This window comes from Kryptolebias marmoratus, linkage group LG14 (genome assembly GCF_001649575.2).
Source record: "Kryptolebias marmoratus isolate JLee-2015 linkage group LG14, ASM164957v2, whole genome shotgun sequence".
In the NCBI taxonomy this organism is placed as follows: domain Eukaryota; kingdom Metazoa; phylum Chordata; class Actinopteri; order Cyprinodontiformes; family Rivulidae; genus Kryptolebias; species Kryptolebias marmoratus.
The window spans coordinates 14,265,708-14,274,216 of record NC_051443.1 but is presented as its reverse complement, the minus strand read 5'-3'; the positions used below and the strand labels follow the sequence as shown (position 1 = coordinate 14,274,216).

The following is an 8,509-nucleotide window of genomic DNA, read 5'->3' as shown; positions in this document are numbered from 1 at the left end:
TACATTTGTCCACCTTTTCTTATAGAACATGATTTACTTCAACAGTAAACTAAGGAGAAATTGTGTTTTATTATTATTATTATTATTATTAGAAGGGTGATGGTCCAGGTAAATCTAAGAACTTATACAGTTTTAAAGGAGATTTTAAAAACGTAAGCAACTTTTAAATCATATTTCTGGTAAACATTTTGAATTCTTTGTGCCTAGTTTGAACCTATTTTGTTGCTGCTGCTTTAAACACTGCAGCAGAGCCTTAATAAACAGATAATTGCTGTTAAAGTAGTCTAACTTTTATTAGTGTCTGCAGATTCACACCACATTAACAGCCTCTCACCAGGCTTGCTTGTGCCGTATTATTAACCAGAAAGGATTTTTCTCTTTCGATTTTTTTTTTTCAGCTCTAAAAAGCTCAAAGTGTTTAAACTGAATACACCAACAGAGGGCAACGTAGACCACGATATCTTCACTTCAAACAGCGACTGGAAGGTGTGCGACTAAAGTAATGTGTCTCTAATAAATGATTGTCAACCAAAGAGCTTAAATATTCATATCTGAGCTCATAAGACAGATAAGTCCTTGTATTGTGATTACTTTAATAGTGTGGTTCTAAGGCTTCATATTGTCTCTACATGGTACAGCTCAAAACGAATAGATGATTTGAAAATATACGCTCAATATTTAAGGAGTTCTGTTGGAATTAGGAATTAAATTGGCACAACACGTACAGTAAATTTAAGTGCACTTGCAGAGCTCGAGGGCAGTTTTAAGTGATTTTATTTATTTAAACGGACTCTTTCCAAAAGAATTAGTTGGCATTATTTGGAAAATGTCAACAAAAATGGGAAGCAACGAACGCCAAATCATTTCAGCCTAATATTTGAACGAGTCCTCCTCTGACAGGAGTGTTTGGATAACAGTATTTGTTCAGACAAAAGCTGTAAGTGAAAAAGGCCCGGACAGAAGCTCGGGTTTCCCACGCTGTCGCAGATGCTGCTGACAAATAAAAAGTCACACGTCGCCTTCGTTTCAAACCCAGCTTCTTGGACTGAGCTGACCTGACCTCAGGACGCTTTCCAGCTCTGCCTTTAACGAGCTCGTCTGTGACTCGTTCGCTTTGGAGTTTGGGCGAGCTTTTATGTCGTTTTCGTGTATTTTTTTTTTTTTTTTGACTCATTCGTTCCCACCTGAGTGCCTTAAGGTCACAACTTCTCCTCAGCCTTGTTAGAGAGTCCTAAAATTCTCTGAATCATTTTACATATCTTGGATAGTTTAGCTAAACTAAAGGAAACCAAACAGATTCTTTCAGTTGCTGAATCATTTGCCCAAACAGTCACTCAGAGACCGGTGAGCTCCTTTCTTTAGGATCCAAAATGTTCCAGATTTGTTGCCAATTCAATGAATTTTTGTCTCTTGCAGCTCTTCTATTTGTGTCCTCTGCCCCAGTGTTTGAGATGGCAAATATCTTTACTAACTGTACACAGAGTCCCCGTGTTTTCAGTCATTTAAACCAATTTTTGTGTGCTGAAGGGTTTGTTTCTGGGCCGGCCTGCTGACCTTCCTCATGTAAGCTGAAATGAAAGCATCAGGGGGAAAGACCCCAAAACTCCTGAATGTTTCCTGAGTCATTTCTGCGCCCTGTCTCTCTCTCTCTCTCTCTCTGTGTTTCTCCTTCTCAGTCAGAAGCTTTGAGCTCAGACGGATTTGACCACTGCAATATGTTTCACTGGATCGCAAACATGTGAGCACATGGGTAGAGTTACGCAGCGAGCGATACATGATAATATTAATTATGGAGCAGATTTCTGTCACGACATTGTCTGGCTGTGGCGTCATTGTGTGTATTTTTATTCGTATTGTCTCGTTGGAGCTCAGCACAGTATGGCAGTCCGATCTGGTGTCACCCTTGAAAAGTCGGCCAGTAACTTTCATTGTTCTCCCCTTTCTTTCCCCTGACAGGTGGAAAGAGAAACCCACGGAAACAGGACATCGTAGGGGTGACTTTTCTTTTTAAAGTCTGTCTCTTTTTTTTCTTTCTTTTTTAAGGACATCATTGTGCTCGCTCGCCCTGCGGCTGTGTCACCATTATCATTGTGCGTGAGGTGACTGCTAGCTGCTGCTGCCGTTTAGATGTGCTCCACAGTTACTGGAGATAATCAGGGAACCTCGACTATATTAGGGTTTTCTTTTAATTAGATATGTTTGTTTTCAAAAGAGCATAAACAGGATTTATTGTGTGAATGCAGATTCATGCATACTTTTTGCTATTTTAGCGTATTGTTTATCAAACTGTTCACCTTATTCAGGAGATAGATGCTAGTTTTTGTGACTTTTATGAAAAAAAAAAAAAAACTTTATTTACAACTATTTCCCCAATATAAATACATCAAAATCAGCACACTTGCTCATTTTTCGACTTATGCTACATCTCTGCTATTTTTACCATTCAGCTAGCCTTTAGCTCCTGTTTTACTACTTTTAGCTTTCAGCTAGCCGTTTGCTACTTGTAGCTTTAACCAGCAGTTTGCTACTTCTTGCTCATAGCTGGCCTGCTTTACATTCGGCTAGTCTTTTGACATTTTTAGCAGTCGTTCTGCTTCTTTCGGCGTCCACAAGTCCCGTTCAGCCTCCTCGGCAAATGTCAGCAAAGGCATTCTTTGGCACAAAACGCCACTTCTGTCGTTTCAAATACGTTTTATTTCATTATACAGTGTAATACAAAACAATACCAAAGCATTTTTATTTACAAATGTACAAAAGTCGACATTATATTACATATTTTGGCTATAAACAAAAGCAAGTCTTTGTTCAGAGTTACTCGTTCAATACAAAAATATGAATGTTTCATATAAATTATTGCACTTTGCAGCTGCAGTGCATTAAAAAAAGATTGCCATCGCCATGGAAGGAAAGCGTTCACCTGAAGATTGATTGTGGAAGAGACGTTTCACCGACAACTTTATGGCACTTTATCTTTTCCCCTTTTTTTTGTTTTAACCATTTCTCAAAATCTTTGGTACCTTTATTGCTTTTAAAAAGAAACCTCCTTCTGAGATACTGAGCACCGTTCTGTATAAATTAACGCTGTACCTGAAAAAGGATGGCACGGCAGATGAAACTTGGATATAAATAGATTTGTTAATACAGTATTTTGAACAGTGTGTGGTGTGAACGTGGCATGTTGCTGGTAGGAAGGCCTCTGGAGATGTTTTGTCTGTTGCTCCTGGTTTCCCTGACATTTCCAGTTACAAAAAAATAAAATAAAAAAAAGCTGCTGGCACCTGGTCCTCCAAGTTTTGTCGGTTAAATAAGACAAATTCCAGTTTTGGTCCCTTTTCATAAAAGTTTTACAACCCTGGCTGAGAGGTTTTGTCGAGTCCCCCGCACGAGCGTGCCAAGGATCAGTCTTGAGAGGAAAGGCTCCTAAAGGAGAAATGCTCTTTTCGCCATGAACACCACAGCTTGTCTTGCTGCTTGACGCCAGCTTGAAGGCAAGTTTTTAAAACGTGTTGAGGAGGAGTTTGTTCAGGGTTCCATAAAGACATATATATATATATAAACTCTTTTTTTCTCGCTCTTTCTTTCTCTGTCCTGGAAGCCTTCAGCTTTTGTCCCCTCGTCCTTCTCCGACAAAGTCTCATAAGTGTCTCTTCATGTGGAGGGCAAGGTGGTCCGACCTGGAAAAGGCCCGGTCACATTTCTGACACTGAAACGGCCGGTGGCCCGTGTGTTTCCTGTAGTGGCGAGTGAGCTCGTCCGAACGTGCAAACTTCCAGCCGCAGCCCTCCCAGTCGCAGTGGTAGGGCTTCTCCCCTTTGATTTAAAAGAAGAAGAAGAAGAAAAACACACAATGCACATGGAGCGGTTAGTATGGGCCCTAAGGTTAACATAACCCCCCGCTTCCCCACCTCCAGGAGAAAAGAAATCCATCCTGTCCCGCAGCTCGTGTGTACAAAAAGAAGAAGGAAAAAAAAAAATGGCCACAGCAATCAGCCTGTAGGGTTTGTGTTTGAGCAGGGATCAGTATCAACCTGTTTTACTGCACCTGCCAAACAGTCGCCCTGTACTCCATCCCCCACCCATCTAACCTCCATTATGACTCAATAATGCAAAGTGTTTGTTCAGAATGTGCAACTCATGAGGCCGTTTGTGTTTATTGACAGTGACAACACGACGCCGCGCAGCTCTGGGAGACACGAGTGACCGCGGACGCACCGCAAGGCCGACGGAGAGCGGCGGTCGAAGAAGCCGCGTACCTGTGTGCGTGCGGTGATGGGCTTTCAGGTGGGAGCTCTTCGTGTACGTCTTCCCGCAGCCAACGTAGTCGCACGTGTGCGTCGCCACCCTTTTCCTCGGCCAGGAGCGCCTGCCGCGCTTGGGTTTGGGCTCCTCCGGCAGGCAGTCCCCGCTGGAAATCATGAGGGCCTCTGCAGAGCGAGGAAGATCATCGAACACCGTCATCACTGAGCTTTTTTTTTTTAATCGCATTATTGTGTAAACAAGAAAACAATCGATCATTTTGTATTATGGAGGCTTTATATAAAAACATTAAAGCCTGTTTTGGAGCACCCTTATTAGGAACATCATAAAGTAGAGCTTAGAGAGTTTCAAACTGTAAACAAAGCTTATTTTATTAACCAAATATATCTGCGTGGCCATGTTTTATATTTAGTCGAGCTATTTTTAAAGATCCTCAAGCCAATAGATTGAGTTCCCACCTTCTGACCTGCTGGCTTCTTTAAACAGGCAAAGATTTACTAGATCAGCTAATCTGTTCTGTTGTCAACCCATATATTTGAATTGAAGTAATCTTATAGATTTTCCACATTTTCAGATGACAGGGACGTGTAAAACAGAAAAGGGAGAATGACCTGGGTACTGCAGGGACGATGTCTGAGGGTAGGAGGGGTAGCCCTGATTGGCGCCATGGTGGTACCCCTGTGGAGGTAGCGGGATCTGAGAGATGGGGTGGCCCAGTTGGTGCTCCCGGCTGAGAGGATGGTCCGGTGAGAGGGACGAGGACGAGGATAGCCTGCTGCTCGCCATGGCCCGTCCTCCGCCTGGGAACCCGTGTAGATCCAAATGGCTGGGTCGTTGCTGCTGCTGCTGGCTCCCTCGGCCCTGAGAGTTCACCCCCGCCAGGTGGAGGTCCATGGGCTGCGAGATGGTGCAGTTGCCGGGGTTCTCCTGCTTTATCCTGTGGCACGCGAAGGACGGCGAGACGCGGGACGGCGCCGGGTCCGACGCCGCGCCGACGCAGGCCTTGCTCACGCTCATGCCTTGGCTGTACTCCCCCATGTCCATTGTTGTCTTGACCACAAACTTGCCGTGGAGGCTGGTGGGCTGAAGGTACGCGGGGTCCAACTCGGGCCTCATGAGCTCCGCCACGAAGCCCCCCGAGGGCGAGACGTCGCTGATGTCTGGGATGGTATAGAGCAGCTCACTGGCAGTGTCTTGAGGGGAGGGAAGCTGGTAAGAGGAGGTGAAGGAGCCGGGGGAGGAGGACATGGCCTGAGCAGAGCTGCACACCATGGCGCCCTCCTGCTGCTGCTGCTGCTGCTGCTGCAGAATCGAGTTGGACAGAATAAAGTCGAAGTCTAAGTCCAGGTCTGGCTCCGTGTCCTTCTTGGACATGCTGGTGCTTGTTATGCTGGTGGCAGTGGGGTGTTCCGGGTCGGAGCAGAGGCTTCCTGCTGGCACACTGGATCGCTTAAGATGGGACAGCTCCTCCTTCCATTTCTAAAAGAGAAAGTTAAGACGGCATAAATGACCTGTTTGTGTCTCACGCGTATGTTTCTCCTCTCTGACTTCGGGGTGGGGGCAAAAGGAAGACAACGAAAGAGCAGAAGCCTCGACAGCTGAGCTAGGGGGACTTGCTCGGGTGCAGAAAAGTTCCCTGAAACACTTGGGTGAGGCAAACCGAGCGGCGCAGGTAAGCAGAGCCGGACCTCGAGAGGGTACACGCAGAATCTAATGAGAACACGACGCTAATCGGAGCTGGCATCAGCATTATGCCCGCTTCAGCACAGTATCCCTGAAGACCTGCTGGGCTGTGTACACTGGTGCACGCCCCGGCAGGAGCAGCAGAGCCTGGTGTCAAGCCCTGACTGCAGTAATAACACGGGGAGCTTCCCGGGAAAACAAACACCCTCTAAATAGACTCCATGCCCCCCCACCCCACCACCACCACCACCTCTGACAGACTCTTTGATGCCCACGGCTGCAGGAAGAAGTGACCACAGACTACTCACTGGATAGGCACTTCCTATGGGTCTGCTCCTGTCAGTGAGCTCGCTGGTGAACGTGGATATAGATGGGAGTAGGGTTCCACATGCCATCTCGACGTCATTTGGAGGCTGCCTGAAATTACACACAAGGGAAAAAAATTGAAAAAAATCAAATAAAGCACGTAAATCCCCGCAGACAGATCCAGGAGAAGATAATTCCAAAGTTTCACCTCATCAGTTAGAGTCCGGTCAGCTATTCTTCAATGCAAGTGCCTTTTTCTTTTTTTTTTTAAGTTTCTTGCTTTCTCTTTTGGTGAAATAAATGCCCTCCTCGTCCTCTGTGGTTTTAAACTTTCTGCTCCGTAATGGACGCTGCGCTTTGATTCCAGGACATACCGGTAAATTGATAATTTATATTAAAAAATTAAAAAAAAAAAAAGCGCTCTGGAGGGGGAGAAGACAGAGAGGCGACGAACAGGGGAATCCCTCCCGCCTGTTGCCGTGCTGGGACCCGGCGGCAGTCTGAGCTGAGTGAGGAAACCGCGTGAGAGGTATCCTTAAATCACTGGGAAACGCCTTCTGTCGCCTAGCAACCGGCCCAGGAAAACATTAGCGCGGGGAGGAGGAGGAGAAGGAGGAGGAGCAAGGGGAGGAGGAGGAGGGAGCCGAGCCGGGGGTGGGGCAGTGGGGAGAGAGAGTGAGGCGGAGTGGGTTTGTTTATATTCATAGCAACAGCCCTTTCTGCGTTTATTCACGTACATTGTTCTTTAAAGGCCTTTTAATTGCCGCGCGCAGACCGGCACGGCTGCTTTAATTACTCCAATTAAAATAATGACGTTAATTTTCACCTATAGGCAGGGGTGGCCTGAGGTTGGACTGGGCCCCAAGCGGAAATTCACTTGGAGGGCCCGATTCAAGATGGCTGCCACAGCTAATGGAACTTAGCAAACACAAAAAAATATCCCCAAAACGCATTTAGTTTTACAGATATTGAAATAAAATGGGGTTTTGCTGTAGCTGAGGGTCATTCGTAACACATACTTGGAGTGCTACACATTGTGCAGGACCATTAAAGTCAACCTTGTGTGTCTGTCTGTTAGCAAAATATCCCAAGTGTGCATGAAATATGATCCAGGTTAGACTCAAGAAATAGACATAAATAATTTAGCACTAATTTAACACTCTGTTATACTTATTACAACTTCTATAGGTCAGCTTGTTTTAAGTGAATATTCTAACGCTCTTGGGGGCCCCCTGCCGGCCTGGGGACCCTAAGCAGCCACTTTGTTCACTTAAGCCTGTAGGCCTGAATGTTGCTTTCAGCAATAATTATCAAAGCATCGATTTGCATGAATATTTAAAAGATAAAAAATACTCCTAAACATATGTGCATTTTTTTATTATTTCTTTCCACGAGTCTAAAAGAAGGTCTGGACCAAAAGAAAATTAGAACATTTTAATAAATAATATGTTGTGTATGCATCTCTAATGCCCTAACATAAAATAAAACCTAAACCAATACTTAAATTTCTTGAAGTGGTTTTATGTGGAGCAGAGATCAGTTGTTAGTGTCTTACATGCAATAGACAGCAGTCAGACAGACCTCTGTTAGGAGAATCAAGGAGAAATACTCGTGGAGGAGTCAAGGTAACCTCCACTTGAGAAATGGCCCATTTAAGAGTGAATCTAAGACAGCTCAACCCACAATAATTTTATAACTGTTCAATCTAACACTATGTAGTGGATTTTGTGGTAGCTTTACTTCCCTATTGGAAAATTTCCCTCATTCTCCCTGGGATCACTTTGACTGCTGTCTACGGCAGTTAACACACTAATAACTCATAACTACTCAGCTTAAAATCACTTAAAAATAATCTGAACTGTCCCTTTAACTACCTTTGCGAGGTCTTGGGTCTCTCTGTTCCACTATCACAGCCTCGGTGTGCCTTGGCATTGATTCCGTGAGTTCCTGGATCTCAGCTGAAAAAAATAAAACATATTTTGGTGTTTTGTTAATTCTGGTGCAGAATGCTATCGTTATAATTGATGTTATTATTATTGGCTGCGGTGACATAACTTCTCTCACTTTAATAAAGTATCTACTATCTCTGATCTTCCGTATTTGATCCTGTTTGGGGTGTTCAGCTGTAGAGAGGAGGGTGTTTGGTTTGGGACTTCAGGGCGGCATCTCTGCTTTTTTGCAGCTGCCATAGTTCTGTTGGGGTCTTCAAGGCATGACCCTCAGTGTGAACTGGACTTGTTCTCAACCAGGGGGGAACAAAAAA

The 8,509-nt window shown here is 44.7% G+C and overlaps 1 protein-coding gene across 1 annotated transcript; it reads right to left on the bottom strand.

The window, feature by feature from the left end:
- Positions 1–2,674: 2,674 nt before the first annotated feature.
- klf4 (Kruppel-like factor 4) lies at positions 2,675–6,743 on the bottom strand. The gene is made up of 5 exons (XM_017407507.3): positions 6,455–6,743; positions 6,249–6,357; positions 4,869–5,736; positions 4,254–4,424; positions 2,675–3,810 (listed from the first exon to the last, which is right to left on the bottom strand). Exons 1-5 carry the CDS (start codon positions 6,457–6,459, stop codon positions 3,635–3,637), a joined length of 1,329 nt encoding a protein of 442 aa, XP_017262996.1. The 5' UTR covers positions 6,460–6,743; the 3' UTR covers positions 2,675–3,634.
- Positions 6,744–8,509: the final 1,766 nt, after the last annotated feature.